At 35.4% G+C, this 18654-nt stretch overlaps 2 protein-coding genes across 2 annotated transcripts in view; both read right to left on the reverse strand.

Annotated features, from left to right (window-relative positions):
- The window catches only part of LOC119076707 (tyrosine-protein phosphatase Lar-like), a 130792-nt gene that overhangs the window by 69729 nt on the left and 42409 nt on the right, over positions 1 to 18654 (reverse strand). The gene's annotated exons all lie outside the window — the stretch shown is intronic.
- Positions 2158 to 3436, reverse strand: LOC119079474 (glutathione S-transferase 1-like). Its single transcript, XM_037187803.1, has 2 exons — positions 3133 to 3436; positions 2158 to 2755 (listed from the first exon to the last, which is right to left on the reverse strand). Exons 1-2 carry the CDS (start codon positions 3225 to 3227, stop codon positions 2194 to 2196), a joined length of 657 nt encoding a protein of 218 aa, XP_037043698.1. The 5' UTR covers positions 3228 to 3436; the 3' UTR covers positions 2158 to 2193.

Here is an 18654-nt window from a genome sequence, read left to right on the forward strand (position 1 = left end):
CCGAAGTGAACACAGCAAACATTCATTCTAATACTTATAATAGCGGAGTGTCACAATTGTGTGGAAATATTTTCTGTGTTTTTGTCGCGACAAAACAAAAAAAAACTTTTTGTTTTTTCATCGAGTAAAAAGTGTTTAGTGTTCAAATATGCCTTGGCGATCTAAAGAGACCATGACCGAATACAATGGAAAGCATAAGAGGTGAGTTTCTTTGAATTTTTTCGGTGAATTTTTGTGATAAAATTTTCCATACATTTTCGGGAAACTGTCCTGTCATTTCCCAATGACGGGCCTTAAAATAAAATTTCCTTAGGAAAGTGCTCTCCGTTACGCCACCACATTGAAAGAAAGTTCACCGTTTAGGTGACATTTTTATTGTTTCAGCAGACTGTAAAGTAAAGTTTTCGCTTGTGACGCTTCTAATTGGTAGGGACCATAGAGATAGGTAGAGACGAAAAACGAGTTGAAAAAACAACTGAGACAAAACGGATGAGATTGAAGAAGACTTAAGACTAGAAGCAACGAACCGATTTTCTCTTCAATTTAAAGTCAATCTCGATTCTCTAATATAGCAGTCAAGCAAACACGAACATATACCATTATGCAAATATGAGCCAAACACATATCCCACACACTACGAAAAACAATGTAAATAAATTTGAACAAAATGGCAATAAATAGCAATATTTATCTAACCTCTAAAAACATTATATCGTTGATTCAATGCTCACCCACCTCTACTACTCCATAACCATGTACAGTTACACCTTTCGTTGAATTATTTATTTCATATTGAAACTTCACACCGAAATTTGCTCTCATCCCCGAGACGTATACCTGCGAATGAATGAATTCGTAGGTACCAGCAGTGGGTAAAAAGGAAAAGAAGACGAAGAACAGATATCGTACCATGGAAACATTATAGATAAATTGGAGCACATAATATATGCAGTGGCTCTAACGAGAAAACAAAACAAAGGCAATTTGAAAAACACAACACAAGAAAAAAAAAAACACGAGAAACAATTTAAATATAGAAAAGTGTTCTGCGAACATCGTTTTATCTGTTTAGAAAATTGTTGTTGAGTTGTTTGGAACAGTTTTCATGACTTTTCAGCAGAAAGGGAAAATGGATACCATATAATACCTATTGACTGTAGTGCTATAATACATATAACTTATTCTCTTGAATGGGTATTGCTGTAGAAATATGTTGTTGGATGGCTTGTATGCTTTGTATCTATACGTTACATCTACGATCTACAACATTTTACTTTCGTTTAGGGCCCAAAATGGGGAAATATTTCACTACAGTTCTCCAAATTTATTGAATTTTTGAGTGAATTTTGGTGAAATTTAATGAAATAATTCTCAAAATTAGGCCTTGCTTTCGTACAAGAGACGCTCAAAGGGGCTTTGTTAGTAATATACTGAAGTATCTATGAAAGAATGATAATAATGCAACTCTTTGTCACTAGACTGACGTTATTTCCATAAGAGACTTAGGGAAAATTTCGAACAAAAGAATCTTAGAATGTCTGGTTCAGTCTGGTTTCTGCAAGGAAAAACTATGAGCCATCTCCTGGCTGTATCACGTTAGCTTTACTAAGTATTATCTAGTAAAACTAAAAAGAATAAAATTTTGATGAAGTCGTTCGAAAAAAAAAACGTTTTTTGGGGAACGTCAAATTTCGACGATTTTCCAAAATTTGATGGGATGAGAAACATTGCGAAAAATCAATTCCATTTCTTTCTGTGGCTATGGTCAAATGAGGCATCAATGGATAGTGCTTCATTTCAGCTACGAAAATCCGGGTTAGAGCTTCCTGCTTCTAACTTTCCCGGCCGCCAAGAGCCCTTCACAAATTTTAGCTTTTTCCGATGTTTCGATTTTTTCGACAGAATTTGACATGATTCAGTTATTGATTTTCGATAACGATTTTCGCGACCTCTTCGGAGAAATAAACGACGATTCATTTGAGCTATAGCTCGTTTGGATCGCTGTTGGCTTGAATAACGATTCCATATAAGTAGTTCAAAGTTTTGGCAAATTGACACTTAACGCGACAACTGTAAAATGCCCTTAAGTCATGAAATTTTTCAATCGCTAACCAAAGTGAATAAAACAATGAGTGTGTGCGTTAATAACGCACTGCGTTATGCAAAATATATTTGTTTTTTCATCGCGTTCAATCAACCCATTCGAGCTTTCAATCCTTGGTACATTTTGTCCAAAGGTTTAGTATTCGCTTCCTCAAAATATGGAAGCTTCTTCATCGTTTCAATCCAGCCCACCACTTTCGGGAATCGACCAGCATCCAATTGTCCAATAAACTTATCTATGGTTGTCACTGTCGAAATGAGACTAAAGTCAGCCACAGTCAAACTGCTGCCAGCAACATATGGCCCGGTGCTCAGGAAAATTTCCAAAATATCAAGAGCAGCATACAGCGACTCTAAATCGTCTTTGTTGTATTCTTTGGCGAGTCCACGGAACACCGGACCGGCGGCTTTGCCAAAGCGTGTCATTAGGACGCCATCGTCGAAGTGCAAACGCTGATCAATGACGGCTCGTTGGTATGGATCATTTGGGAAGAGGCTTCCACTCGTACCGTAAGCGGATGCTAAATATCTGGTGATTGCATGACTGTCCCAAACTATTTTTCCATTATCATCTAAAGTCGGAACAGTTGATTGTGGATTCATTTTGATGTATTCAGCAGTCTTGTTTTGGCCGGCATGTGAGTCGGTTAAGCTATTAATCAAAAATTTGCAACGGTCAACAAAATTTATAAGAATTTTCTGAGCGGAGAGAAGTTCAACGTTATAAAAATGCTCAACATAACACTGCTCCTAGCATTAACACTGAAATTGGAGGCTTTACTGATAAGAGCTGCCGCTTATGTATTGTATGTTTTAACCCATACAACGAAAAGAAGTCATTTTTCTTTACAACAGAAACGTAGAACCTGTTGAGTTTTAATCAGCCTCCAAATATTTTCTATGTTCAACATGCTAGGAGTCACTAATAAGTTTCACTTTTCACATAGGTTCATTGTCTGAATGAGAATCTACGAAAAACTTCATCGTCCAATCACAACCTAATTATAATTAATTGTCTCCGTGTCTTACATGTATTCCACATCCAAATTCAATGCTTTCACAGCTAAGATAACAGCCCGCGAAGCTGGCCCTCCATCTGCATAGTACAATTTAACTTTACCCATTTTTGGTGCGTTTCAAATACTTAGTGTTACAGAAAAAGAATAAATAAATTAAACACCTCGTTCGAACGTACAAACACAACTGATGACCGAACATTGCTTTGCTTGCCATTTATTTATACGAATCGTTTAAAAAAAACAACATAGAAACACGTTAATCTAATCGCAGTCGATTAATCTCTTGAGTACCTATATCTTTAGCGAAGAGTGTTCGCATAAGGTAAAACTTTGGTTGAAAATTTGTTGGTCATGATTTCGGATGAGTCGTTCTGCAAATCGATGTTTGGTGCAAAACTGTCTCTGCATACTCAGTGTTGACGTGGGAGGTGCAAAACAAAAACTGTACAAATGTAAAATCATTGTGTGACGCAGTGATTAATATCTCTGTCGTTCTAGGAACAATACACATTGCAGTTCCCTAATGTTCCCATGCAGTATGACACTTAGAATTTTAGCAACATCATAGCAATAAAACTGAATTAACAAGCGTCTTTGGACACTTTTGTGGTAAGAGCTACCGCTCTTGTTTTAGCCCACACAACAAAATCAAGTTATCTATCTTTAAAAAAGAAACGTAGAGCCTACTGTGGTTTCATCAGCCTCCGAATATTTCGCATGTTAATGATCCTATCAGATTTGTTATGAATCTGATTATCATATTTAATTGTGCAATGGTTCTGATACTACGGCTCGGAATCAGGTCAGGTTGTCTTCTACGAGAATCCAGGTTACCTGAATCTGACTTGACCTGAACCTCTGATTAGTTTAATTTTAACCTGGCCTGAATCCCACCTGTGTACTAACCATCGATGGCAAGCAAATAACGGAAGTTGACAGCTTCAAATACCTTGGAAGCATAATCACAAAGGATCCAAAAAGTGCGACAATCATTTGGAGCGTTGAACGTCATTTGAAGATAATTATAAATTTCAAGGAATCTGAAGATTCGTATCTTCAAGACAAACTGTCTTTCAGTGTGTTATACGGCTGTGAGACGTGGAAAGTGACGAACTCGATTCAAGTTTTTGTCAACAAATATTTAAGACGAATCTTGAAGATCTTTTGGCCGAACGTCATTTCAAACGAAGATTTGTGGAGCATAACCGGTTAATGATCAGGAGAAGAAAGTGGAATTGGATCAGAAACACTCTACGAAGACCCAGTTAAGACATAGCGAAAGCTGCGCTAGATTGGAATCCATAGGGAAACAGGAAGCGGGGTCGTCCAAAGATTACGTGGAAAAGGACAATCATCGAAGAAGCCAAGGACCAAGGAAAGACTTGGAGCGAAGTGAAAGCCTCGGCGCTGAGCCGTGTGCGACGGAGGAAATTTGTTGGAGCCTTATGCTCCCCCGCGCAGTAGGACAAGATGAAGATGAATCCCACATGAAAAATAATAACTTGACCTGGCAGATTTTTAGGTTTACCTGATTTTTTATGTAAACGTTTTCTATTTTACGTATAGACCAGCTCACCGGTCAATCAGGTCAGATCAGGTTCAGGTAATCTTAGTATCTTAGTGATAGACTTGGACGTGACCTGAATATTTTCAGGTCGACCGTTTCAGGTTCAGGTCAGGCCGAAATCGACCAGTTTCGAGTCTGTTTCGAATATGGAAAAATGTTTTTCCGAAAATTATCCCTGCCAAAAAGTGATGAATCCAAATTGTCCAATCTACAAAAGCTACCACTCCTGTGCCTCCTATAAATGCAGGTAATGTAGGTTTTCTTGAGACAAATTAGCCCGTCTTCAATGCGTTCTGCCATTGCCATAGAGTTACAATCGAGAGGTGCCAAGGTGGCGCTGTCATTATTTAAACATGTCTGGTTTCCCATATATTTTTGTGGTTTCCTTTGATCGACAGCGCCACCATGCCATCTCTCGAGTATAACTCTATGGCCATTGCAATTATTGTGCAAACCATTTGTCATTATAAAATATTTGAAATCCAACTAAACTTTACGGTGCCCTGCCTCGCCCTGCACATTTAAAAAAAAACGTGTCAGATATCAGGTGTTCTATAATGAACCCTCAAAGATTAAAAGTAAACTAAAATCACAATGACAATCGCTAAATCGCTAAATGTTCGCATAAAATTGAAAGAAATTTTTTTAGTGGGTCAATCAAATTAAAAGTGATAAAAATCTCGTCAGCATAACGAACAATATAACAACTAACTTCTCCTCCTGCCGATACGTAAATGTCCCTTTACCAAATTGGCTTTTATGTGTGCAACTCCGAATACAATAAGTTTTATACGAAACATCTAGAAATTACATTCATGCGAATTTATCACACTAAATAAATTCAAGTCACAATGACGCTTTCAATATTCGATGTGATTATGAATAATGTACTCTTATCTAAATCCGAATTATGTCGAATATCTCTGACTGATTATTTAATATTCAACTGGCTTGGATGTGTGATTAAGGAATATGTGAATGTGTTTGTTGTCGGAGTTAAGGTTATGAACGGAGAATACATTATTATCGTAGAACACACGTCATTGTTATGGGCATTGAATATGTAATCGAAAAATGAATTGTAAATGGTCATACAATGGGCTATGCTATAATTGTGTGAGGCAATACCCTCTCTAGCAACCAAACTACTTTCATTAAGGTGGTGAAAGAATCAAGTAGCCTTTGTAATTTGCATGTACATTACAGCGTAGTCAGTCAAAATGTAGAATACAAAGAAATCAGGTGTGAATTTGACTCAGAGAGCTGAGAGTTTGTTTGCTAGAGAGAGTATTGTTTGAGGACAAAATTCTTTCTAGCAAACAAACTTCGTTTTGACGCTGCCAAAATACCACTTCATTACTTCTTTGTTTGTCAGCATTAACACTGAATTAAAAACCTTCGCGAAGTGAACAGGCTGTAAATGCACTTCGCCTTTAGCACTTCGTTTATTTGACAGTGGGTTTTTAACCAATAAAAGTTCTCTGTCTCTTTTCAATTCTTTGAACCAATTGTTACGTAGCAGCGAGCTCCGAATATCTTCTATGTTTATGCTAGGAGCAGTGCAATGTCTTTTTGTCTTATTTAGCAATTTCACAAGTAAAAAGCGATCTAAATGAAAGATAAATCTGAAGACAAAGAAAAACTGAAGAATTTTCAGTCGACGAAAAATGCCAACTTTCCCATTACCATCTTTTCCCTCCACATTATTTAAGTTTATTAATAACATCAAACATGCATTTTCACTTTATTCTTTTTCAAAGAAGATAGCAACAAAAAATGAAAACCAAAGTGCGAGAACCAGAAACTTCTATTCAACCGCCCATAATAATCATCAAAAATTTAATGAACGATACAGTGGAATACAACAGCTATATTGTGGAACAATTTTCTTCGGTTTTAAAGTTGAAGTATTCAAAGGATTATAAAATTTCCCCCGAAAGCACACACCATGGATATTTTCCATGGCTTTGGCACACAGAAAAAACCACTGTTCATGTGATTTACGTCTTTTGAAGTTGTAATATTTTAGCTGGAAGCCATCTTACTAATAACTCGACGAGAGTGAGAGCGTATAGTCTAATTGAAATGGTATAATTATACATGCTTTTACGTCGAATATCATGCACATTTTTGTTTATTTTAATAAGCAGCTCAGTGGATAAAGAAAATGTTTGCTGTAAGCCTCTTAATTACAGTTATTGATCAAAATGATATCGCTGTGTTGTGCATATTTCCGTTAATTAATAATTAATTTTTAACATTACCGTTGTTGACGTTGTGTCGATCTACAACGTTGAATTGATTGCTTATAAATCAGAGGAAATGTTTTACTAAATAAATTTCCGTTGTGATGTCTTTGATTTGTTTGTACATGTTGTGCGTACCTATTACTCTTAATGGGCATATTAGGGTGATGGTAGTAAGACGATTCAATTTCTTTGCAGTTTGTTTTGCTTGTCTCTCTATAAGATCCCGCGGACGGAAAGTCCTAAAGACTTCTAACTCCAATTTTTGAAGATAAGTCAATAAGAAAGCTCTTTCGAATTTTCGTAGCCCTTTCGAATTGACTTCGTCACACTAGAGCTACGCAGATGTTTTTGTATTTGTAATTTTGAAACTGAAATAAATTTTTTTTTTTTTTTTTCAAAAACACCTTTATTGGTATGAATAGTACAATCTTAACTATTTGTTAATTTATTACTAGGGTTGAGTTGTACTATCTTCCTTTTACTTGCGTAATTAGAAGAAAGTAAGACTTGTGTGGGTTTTACGACCCAATGGTCGAGTCCCTATGCGGTGTGCTGTTTTCATCCTTCATGTCAGTTCGTGGGGTTTAACACGTTTCAGCCTCCTTATTTCATTTGTTGTATCTAGTAATAAGATGGCTTCTACGTTGGTGTGGTGAAGCAGTCTTTTTTCGTGTTTGATGGCGTTTTCCCGAATTACATCGGCAACCCATTGTATTTTTAAATCTTTGTGAATTTCTTTGTTTGTCACGTAACGATATGCGTTGGTGATCATGCGAAGAAAGTTGTTTTGACTTGTTTGGATGATATCTGTGTTTGATTTTTTAGCACAGCCCCAAAGAGTAGAGCCGTACATCCAGATAGGTGCGAAAATTGATTTGTAAATCAATCTTTTACAATACAGGTTAAGTTTAGAGTTGTATCCGACTAACCAGTACATTTGTCTCGTTTTGTGTTTGATTTGCTCAGCTTTTTGCTTCACATGATGTTTCCAGTTTAGTTTGCTGTCCAGGTTTAATCCTAGATATTTAGCTGACTCTGCCTGCGGAATGGGAATCCCATTGAGGTAAATGCGGAGATTGCTGTTTATGTGACGCAATGCGAAAGTGACGTGATTAGATTTTGACTCATTGAGTTTTATTTTCCAATCGATGGTCCACTGATTTATTTTATCCAAAGCATTTTGTAAATGTTTAACTGCCTCCGACTGCGATGTATCTGTTGCCATGATCGCTGTGTCGTCTGCGAAGGTTCCAATGAAAGAGTTTGTGGTTACAGGTATGTCAGCAGTATATATAGTGTATAAGAAAGGTGCCAATACACTTCCTTGTGGTACTCCTGCTAGTATTGGATAGAAGTTTGAATAGGTTTCTTCGTCTTTTACTCTGAACGTTCTCTCCGATAGGTATGATTCAAGCAGTTGACAGTAGTTGCCTGGAAAGAGTGTACTCATTTTATATGTGAGTCCTTCGTGCCACACTTTATCAAATGCCTGTGATACATCCAGGAATGCTGCCGGGCAGTACTCCTTTTTTTCGAATGCACTCTCAATTTTAGTAGTGAGTCTATGAATTTGTTCAATTGTTGAATGGTTGTTTCTAAAACCGAATTGAAAATCGGGGATTTTCACCAAAGGTTTTAGTCGTTTTATCAGCAACTTCTCGAATATTTTTGAGATTGTGGGTAGCAGTGAGATCGGCCTGTACGAGGTTACTTTTTCTGGCGGTTTATCTGGTTTTCTTAGCATAATTACTTGCGCAATTTTGAAGCTTTTTGGTACATATTTGAATTTAAGGCATGCATTGAACAGATATGTAATCATGTACACCGCATGTGCTGGCAGTTCTTTCAATACTCCTGGTGCTAATTCATCTATACCTGGAGCCTTTTTCTTGTTTAGTTTATCTATTTCTGTTGCAATTTCATATGGAGTGAATTTTTTGAACTTTTTGTCAGGTCGGTAGGTTGGTGTTGTGTCTACATTTGATTGTATGTCATTGTGAGGTTGAAAGACTTCTGCAAGATGTTTTGCAAAGAATTCCGTTTTTTCAGTATCCTTTCGTAACCAAATACCTCTGGAGTCTTTTATGGGAGGGATTTGGACGCATGGGCGTTTGAATCGTCTCGTCGCTTTCCATAGAGAGTAGTCTCTATCTTTACTCGAACTTAAATTGCTTAGGTAGTTTTCAAAACTTTCTTGTCTATACTGCTTTGTAACTTTATTAACTCTGTTACTAATATTGTTGAAGATTCTTTTGTCACTTTGGTTTCTGCTCCTATGCCAAAGTCTTCTCGCTTTTCTCCTTTCCTTGATAAGCTCTCTTATTTCGGCTGGATAATTGATTTCGTGAATAAGTTTTTCTTTTGGTTCCGGAGTTGCTGTTCTTGCCGCAATTTGCAGAAGATTGATAAAATTTTCCGTTTGTAGATCAAGCTCCTGTTTTGATTTCAGGCTAGCGTTGAGGTTGATTGACTCTTCAACTAAATTTCTGAAGAGTTCCCAGTCGGTGCATTTGTTAGTTAGATTTTCTTTTTTCTTTTTTAGTATGACTGTAGCATTGAGATTAAGAATCACTGGTGTATGATCTGATGTCAGGTCCACCATGTTTACTACTTCCATGTTGTTGTGTGATATTCCTCTTGAAATGAAGAAATCCAATAGATCTGGTACCTTTTTCTGGTCTGTAGGCCAGTACGTTGGCTTACGGCCGGAGTGGTAACTACAGTTTTCTTTTTTGATTGCGTTTAGAAGACCGTTGCCTTTAACCGGAGTTATCAGCCTCGCTCCCCATGCTGTGTGTTTCGTGTTGAAGTCACCTCCAATGATGAACCTTTGGCCCAATATTCCGAAGATTTCCATCCATTCTGAATATATTGGAGTAGATTTTGGTGGGCAATATGCGGCAGCTATATTTACATCTTGATTGTTGAACTGAATTGTAATTACAGTCGCTTGTATAAACTCTTTCTGTATGCTGTTTTGTGTATGATATTTTATATTTTTTTTAATGATTATCGCTGAGCCTCCCCTGGCTCTTTCGTTCGGATGATTTGTCCAGTGGACTTCAAAACCTTTAATTGTTATGTGACTTTTTTCGGTGAAATGTGTTTCAGATATAAAAGCAATATCTATGTTGTTTATTCGTAGGAAAATTTCCAACTCTTGAGCCCTAGCGTTGAGCCCATTTGCGTTCCAGTTCATGATGCGCAGGAACTTGCTTATCATTTTTTGTTTTTGTTGACTTTAGTTTTTTGGGCAGTCGGTTTGTTTTCCAACTTTGCCAATCGGTTTGACAAAAGTCCAATACTTAGGTCAATATTGGTTTTTAGTTGTGTGAGCAATGACAGTATATCTGCGTTTGACGGCTCGTTCGTTTCAGAGTTTTCAATTTTGTTTGATATTTTATTTTCTTTATTTTCCAAATTTTTTGTGACTTGCGCGAAAGTTAGTCCTTTTTTGACTTCCTTGTATTTTGTTGTAACTTCTAAGTTTTTTTCACTGAGCCGGTTTACTACCGACTTGGTTTGGTTTTGATTTTTGATTTTTTTCTGATATGTTGGGCAACCTTTATAATTTGCTGTGTGTCCTTCATTTTGGCAAAGGGCACATTTCGGAGTTACGTTTGGTCTCTTCGTACAGGCGCTTGTAGCATGTTTTCCGGCACATTTGACGCAAACTGGATTTCTCGTACAAAAATTTTTTGTATGTCCTAGTTGCTGGCAGTTTATGCACTGAGGGATGGATTTTATTTGTTTGGGAGGTTCTACTGTTATCTTACAGTGTAGAATGTTTTTAACAGCAAAAATCTCTTTATTGTTTTCTTTTTGTTTCAATTCAATTAGGAATAGAGGAAATTTTTTTTCCTCTGTAGTTCCGTCTTTGCCTTTGGTTTTTTTAACTATGTTTGTGATTTTAGTAGGCTCGTGGCCTAACTCAATTAAATCATCTGTTATTTCTTTTACATCACACGATGGATGTAATCCTCTAATGACTGCACGAAAGCTTTTTTCACTTTTTAACTGGTATGTATAATATTCAATACCTTTGAATTCACTTTCTTCGGAACTTTGATTCTCAATGAATTTTTTGACTTTCCTGTAGTCTTCTTCGTTTTGCAGAGTGACTTTTACGTCATTGCTGGCGACTGATTTGAACTGTGCTGTTGTAGCCATTTCCAAAATTTTTTTGCTGAATTTGTTAAAATCGGTTACATTGCTTACATTAAAAGGTGGCGGCAATGGCGGATTTTTCTGGTTTGATTCCGTTAATTTCGGTGATTTTTCTTTGGTGGATGAATTTTTTTGGTTGTTGTTTTTGCGTCTTCTTTTAACTGATTGAGTTTTAAATGGATCAATTTCTTTTTCCAAATCACTTTCATCTGTGGTATAGACGATTTGTTTTCCGTCATCTCCAGATTTTAAATGATCCGTTATAGCTTTTTGTAGTGAATTTTCTAGCTCAGCTATCTTTTTCTTTAGCTCGTCATTTTCAGCACAAAGTTTTTGAGCTAAATTATTGTTTTGTATTAGCAGATCATATTCTGATTGCTTAATTTTAACACTGGGTTCATTTTTTGGCGATGAGCCAAACATTTTAATTTAATTATTTATGATTCACAATGTTATTGACACTAAACTATGTTGCATATGAACACTATTTATTGCGCAGTTAATATGAATCATTTCTTTATTCTATACAGATAATTGATTGTTTTTATTTTAAATGTTTCTTTTTTCACTAAATTGTCACTTTTACTCGTATTACAATTGAATCACAAGTATGCAACGTAGTACAAGGAAATGTCAATGACTTGGTTAGTCTTAATTAAATAGGTTGTCACTCTTACTCATATTACACGTGAATCACAATGAAATATATGTAATTAATGAAGTGTTGATGACTTGATTAGTCATTCATTAGTAAGAAATCATTACTGAATTTATTTATTTTTTAATTTCTGTTTGAACTGTTTATATTTTTATTAAGAGCAAAATAAAAATACGTCTGTTCACTCGAACGGTCGAATGAAGAAACTGAAATAAATGAAATGAAGAACCACGGCAGAGTAAAATAAACCAGGCAGGAGCGGTTCATTTTCGAAACGTCAAATGAGGGACCTAATACATTGTATGAAAATGAACTCAAATGAACACTGACATAAATTGAAAAATTTTATTCGCAAAAAATACAGTGCTACCAGAGATGGGAAATTACCGGTAATTTATTTATTGTCGGTAATATTACGTAATATTACGGTAATATTACGTAACATTGGGTAATATTACCGAAATCTTAAATTACCAATATTACCAATGTTTCGGTAATATTACGTAATTTACCAATACAAAATTGTAACAATTCGATATTTTACTATCAGACTCATGCGAAAGTTGAATATTATGCAGCAATATGTCCTTTGCGAAAATTATCCTTTATACGGTGGACTATTTTCTGTTCATTTTTCGTGAATTTTACGTGAAAATCAACTTTCGCATGTGTCACACAGTAAACCAGTACCTTCGATACTGCTACATAATTGATTGCTTATGAAACAACTTTGTGATACTCGGAAACTCACTCGTGTGTTTTTGAGCAACTTGTTTGATTGACTCTACATTTGTCAAAAAGACAGTAACCGGAGCTTGTTGCTGGAAAACACCTTTATCACATAAAAGAATTACTTTCTCAGCATGGAATGTAAACTACTATTACATGCGTCACTTTGAGCTTTCCTCAGTATAATATAGTCTTTACTGAACAAGACAATAGGTAAAAATGAATGAATTACATTAGCAGCATGGAGAATACTATTACACGCTTCACTTTGAGCTTTGTTGAGTAAAGTATAGTTTGACTGAACAAGAATGTGGAATCTTACTTCTTGCGTAGATGTTTCCAAATGTTTGTTTCGACTATTCAGATAACCAAACTCGTATTCGGCTAGTTGAAGAAGGGGTACACGAGTCGAAAGACTTGGAAGCACTTGTGTTACGTTATCACACTAGATTGTATGTCGCTACCACAATATTCAACGATGGCAGTGCCGGAAACTCGGTCTTTTAGGATACAAAATTTGAAATGAAATTTCATTTGCTAACAAACTTCAGTTTTCGATCTAAGCCCATGTTCTTATGAAGTGACAGAAGACCGAGTTGCCGACGGCGTCATTCAATGACAACTCTGAGAGAAATCGTAAAAATCCACGCTCTTTTAATTATCAATTTCGGTTGAAGCTCATTCAAATGTGTATACTACTCGACTGTTTTTGAACAAGTTGTTTAACTAGGCTGAACTAGGCCTAACCAAAACAAAATTATACGAAAATACACTTGAATTTGCTAAAAACGAGTAATTTTTGTTGAAAATGATTAAAATTTACAATATGTTAACTGATTTTTGGTAATATTACGTAACTTACGTAATATTACCGAGGCTTTAAATTACCAATATTACCGAGCTTCGGGTAATATTGCGTAATTTTACGTAATATTACCGGGTAATATTACACGGTAATATTACGGGCCCATCTCTGAGTGCTACGTGATTATTCAGGCCCGTAGTCAAATCAGCGCTCTGTCGTGATACGAACGCCTGAATTTTTTTTCATTTTCATGCGTCTGTTGACGCATGATTTTTCTTTGTTGGTTTGCGTCTTGGATGTATTCTCCAAGCGGATAAACACTTTTGTAACGCGTGAAAATTTTGTTAATGCTTGAAATAACGTTTTGACGCATGAAAGTATTTTTGACGCGTAAAAGCATTTTTGTAAGGAAAGGTTACTTTTAACACATGAATATATTACTTTGCTGGTCGACGACGATTTCACTGCAGTAATAAGGATTGACTCTATGGCAGATTTAATAACCTTCGTATTTGGTTCTTATTAAAACGAAAGTTATATTGAACATCGTCCGTGATTGAAATTCTTAAAATTTAAAAGTTAATTTCCATACACCTAAAATTATACGACTAAAGGCAATCGAACGTTCTTCAAATACTTTTTCATGTAACAAAACCCTTATACGTACCTACTCAACTACAATGTAGCGTTGAGAGTTGCTCGCTGTTCGTATAATATAATTAGCAAAAATGTTATTTATCGCAAAATATTTGATCAAAAAACAGTAAAAAGAACCTTCGATTCACACTCGGTTTAACCCACCATTGCCCCTTGATTATTGTGATGCTGGAAAATAACAAGGGCACTCCACTTTTGCAAAGTTTGTACTCTGAGTTTATATGAGCCGCATATGGAATTTACGTTAGTACACGCCCAATGCTTTTTTGTTATTTAAAATTTATTAACTTTGAACAGTTACGTACGGCGCCGTCCATAAATCCCATCATCACTTTTTGTAGATTTTGAGACCGCCCGCCCCCTTGTCCGCGCTTTTCATATACCTTACAAAACGCAGATCTTTCGTCGTGGCTGCCTTCCTCTTTCAAAGCGGACGAAATTTATGAACAGTCCCTAAAAGTTTTTGCTCAGTAGATTTCCTGGAAAAATAATTAAAAAGAAACTCTGTGCAAAAGCACCGGAATGTTTCATGCAACGTGATTGTAAAGTTGAAAAATTGATCTAAAAAAGACTAAAGCAAAAGTTCTCACGGATAGTGTTATCATGGAAAATTAACAAGAGCGAGCATGGCTCTGACACAATACTCAATAGGGTGGAACGTTTCAAAAATTTTAATTTTAATTTTTATCCTAAAAGCACATAGTGTTTCATGACCGTCGGACGCCCTGATAATTTGTAGAAGGACTTCTTTTGTGTTTTTATGTCATACAAACAAAACAGCCTCGATTCAAACAACACACACACACCATGGAGGCTGTTTAATACAAACAACCAAAGAATCGTTGAAAAGCTGAGTTAAAACTCTTTCAGGACAATCTATTTCAGAAACCTATTGCGAAAGATTACTTTTCAAGTTCATAAATACTTAAGAAATTTGCGTCGCAAGTTTTTTTTTACATTTTCCACCCAATGCTCAAACACTCTTGCTGTAAATTCCTAATGAAATTCTGAGATAAATAACGATTGATTTGACCTAGGTCAGGATGCATCTTCTGTCCGAGATTTCAATTCAAAGTTGTTCAATTTTTCGGTGGGAACAAAGTTGGAACTTTGAAGGGCCGACAAGTTAATAAAACTGAATTTTTTCAAATTCGACGTAATAGAAGAAGAAGCTTCGGACCTTTCCCGACGTTTTTTTAACTAATCTCAATGGAGTCCAGCGACTGGACCCATCGTAAAATGTCTCCACAAAATAAATGTTTGGGGTTTCCTTCGTTCGGAACATATTTAACATTTTTTTAGAGTTTCATAAGTCATCGATGTTTCCAGTCAATAAAATATTTCCGAATTATGATATTTTGGGAAAAAATTTGAAAATCCCTTAGCTAATTCAAATTTTGCGCCAAAATGTCTTATACTGGGGCTCACTTGATTGACTGGGAACATCGATGACCTTTAAGTCTCTGACAAATCTAAAATTGTGATTTCTAAAGGTGAACATAGATTTTAAAAAAATCAAGAAAATGATTCGATTTGAATAAAAATTAGAATTTGTTTAATCTGTCCACCCTATTCCTCAAGTCAAGCCAAATAAAGGTTTTTCCAAGTAAACTCTAAACAAAATTGAAATATGTCGTTAACAACGTCTTTATGAACCTTGCGAAATAAAGTATAACTTTAGCTGCTTCCAGTATAAATATGATAAGACGAGCGTTTACAAATTATGCGCCCTATTAATACCATACCCCCGTTTCACTTAATATGCATCGAAATGTTTTGTAATAAGGGCGTAGGTGAATTCCCTGTGTTCTTCTACTTGGCGTAATTTATGAACGACCCTAATCGCAGAAAGTTCCAAATGCAATAGGGAACGTTAGATTTTCTGTACAGAAAATCCAAACGGAGAGGGCATGTTTGATAGATTCACTGAAAAATAATTGAAATTTGACTGTAAGGATTTTAATTGAACAAACTGTCATTGTGATCTCAGAAATCCGTTAAACTAATTGTTTTCTCAATTAGTTCAATATTTTCCGAACGATAAGCTGTGATATCATCAATACATCACATTTTCAAATGCTTATCGCTTGGCCGATTGGTCCGTTTAATCAAATACTTAGTTTATCGGACTTCAGGGATCAGCTACAAAATTGCATTTTGTTTAATTCAAATCCTTACAGTCAGAATTTAATTATTTTTCAGTGGGTCTGTCAAACTTGCCCTTTTCGTTTGTGTTTTCGTTTGGAGTTTCTGATCAGAAAATCTGACATTCCCTAATACCTTTTTGATTTTGGCAATTTGTTTCGTATAAGAGATTTTCTTTTTACAAACAATTTATCGTAAGCAAACCTATTACTGTGTGTGTAGTTTTCAGTTGTCGAAGTTTCTTTGTTTTGTTTTCATTTTCTTCGATGCGGGAAAATTGAGATTTTGATTTCGCTCGGTTATATTTACTTTATTGACAATAACAATTTTTAAGGTCAGATCCATTTCATTCGTTGGCTATAATAACGGTCATAACTTTTCTACTTTTATGGGTGAAATCCCTTCGGGAAAATTACAGCGATCGTATATTACCGTGTGTGTATACACTATACACACAACAGCTTGGCAAAACATGTAACTTCTGTTTCAACATTGTCGTATGTTATAAGGCTGAAATGTTGTATAAGCATCAGTAGCACCATGCCGAAAACAACTAACAAACATTTCTCTATGTACCACCGTGAAACACAGTTGAACAAAATTATATATATGATAACAACACTGATGGAGTGTATGCGAAAGAGTATCCACAGCGCCAGACGAGTGTTCATTACCATTTTATTTTTAATATCAAAGAATAATTTATTTTAAAAAAAAATGTTAAAAGGATTTTACCAGCTAACGTGTACGTTACTTTATTGTTATTAAGCAACAAACATTCATTCCAATTTGAATAAATGAATGCATACTAGGATATACATTATGGCACACTGGCAAACAGTGAGCGAACGATAAATTGTAGGATGGAGCAATGTTTCAAAATTTTGGACATTTGTGCATGCCGCACCACCGTCCACACTTTTAGCAACACATAACGAGCTGTTGTTGTGCCGATCAAACCGCAATAATTTATGGCTACCTCACAAATAATATTCGATGATGTAGTGGAAATTGATTATTGAATTTCAAAATGCAGTACCGAGCTGGTTCGCATCGGTGAAAGATTGATGTGGAAACGTTGACTATTTTTGGGAAAATATTTTCCTCAATTTTCCTATTCTTTTCAATACAAAAAAAATATTTTTTAAATGTTGGAAAATCTGGGAAAATGTTAGAAGAATTTAGGAAAATTAAGTAAAATGTTGGAAAATTAATTAAAATTTTTGAATAATTTCGGAATCGTGGAAAATTTAGAAAAATGTTGGAAAATATTAGGAAATGTTGGTACAATTTAAGAAAATGTTGGAAAATTTATGAAAAGTTGAGGAAATGTAACCTTTTAAGAAAAGGTTGGAAAATTTGAGGAAATGTTGGAAATTTTAGGAAAATGTTTTCCCAACAACGGTCCTAATATTGAAATGATTTCTTTAAAAAATGCACAGTACTATTGTTCCGCACACGTCAAGAGTGTCACTTTCGCATCTAATTTGTTTTTGCTGTTCTTCTCCATTTCCATGATTGTTCCGTCACGGTGTGCCTGAACCAAATTTAATCAAAAAATTTTGCGCCTCGAATTTCTCTTCGTGTTTCACTTTTTTATGTCATAACAAACAACTTTTGTTCGAAGAGTAGTAGCGCAGCGGGCCCTTTTCGAAATAATGTTAAAAAATTAGGTGCGTTTCATCGATTTCCATACATTTTCACTAGGTACTGAAAGTGGCGAAAATAAATCTAATCATATATGGATTCTGTTGATACGAATATATTGGAAGTTCTTGCGTGTGCAAAACAGTATAATTAATAGTTTTGGTTGCAGAAAATAAATTGACGAAGTTGTTCCACCCTTGGTGGTGAGATGAACTCAAGTATTAACAGAATGTTTAATTACACTTACATATTATGTGGATGCGTCGGCAATTTGTTTGAGAGAATAATTTACGGCATTTTTTGCTGGGTTGGTATTATTGAAAATTTACGGCGATAAAAGCTTTTTCAAAGAAGTGTGCTGAAGAGGCGAAAAAGACATCAACAGAAAAGCATTAATGAACTTACCTTTAACTATTTTTAAATGAAAATGCATCTAACAGAAATGATATCTACGAATGTACATACTCCGTCATAATGTCGGCTACAATTTTTTGCTTTTCGTTAATTCTTATCTGTTATCTCATCAACTGCCCACCCTAAATCTACACGCATCTATTATATAAGTTTCATGGTAAAACTTACAGCTGAACAACAAAAGTTGGGAGACTAAACACTGCACGAACTTTCGAGACAATTTAGGAACTATTTGTAATTAGTAGAGGGGCATTTGGTCTATCTAGCCATCCTAAATTATTAGCGAAAATGTTTGGATGGGATTATTTTGAGTATTATTATTAGTAGTCAAAAAAACACTAATTAGAGATTTTTTACAGTCGAAGAAATTTAGTTTTCGGGTTTTCCAAAGGTATTAATCTTATTTAACCCACACTTTATCCCACAACAATGGAATCCACAAATTTAAATTTAGTTAACTCAGCGGTCGCAATGACGGCGCTGCAGTCACGATT

Source organism: Bradysia coprophila, chromosome II (assembly GCF_014529535.1).
Source record: "Bradysia coprophila strain Holo2 chromosome II, BU_Bcop_v1, whole genome shotgun sequence".
Taxonomy (NCBI): Eukaryota; Metazoa; Arthropoda; class Insecta; order Diptera; family Sciaridae; genus Bradysia; species Bradysia coprophila.

Bases quoted from the DNA above. Each gene is read 5' to 3' on its own strand.
- LOC119079474 (XM_037187803.1), bottom strand. From the start codon at position 3,227: ATGGGTAAAGTTAAATTGTACTATGCAGATGGAGGGCCAGCTTCGCGG. The intron at 2,756-3,132 runs GTAAGACACGGA...TTTGATTAATAG, and splicing joins AATTTGGATGTGGAATACAT to CTTAACCGACTCACATGCCG.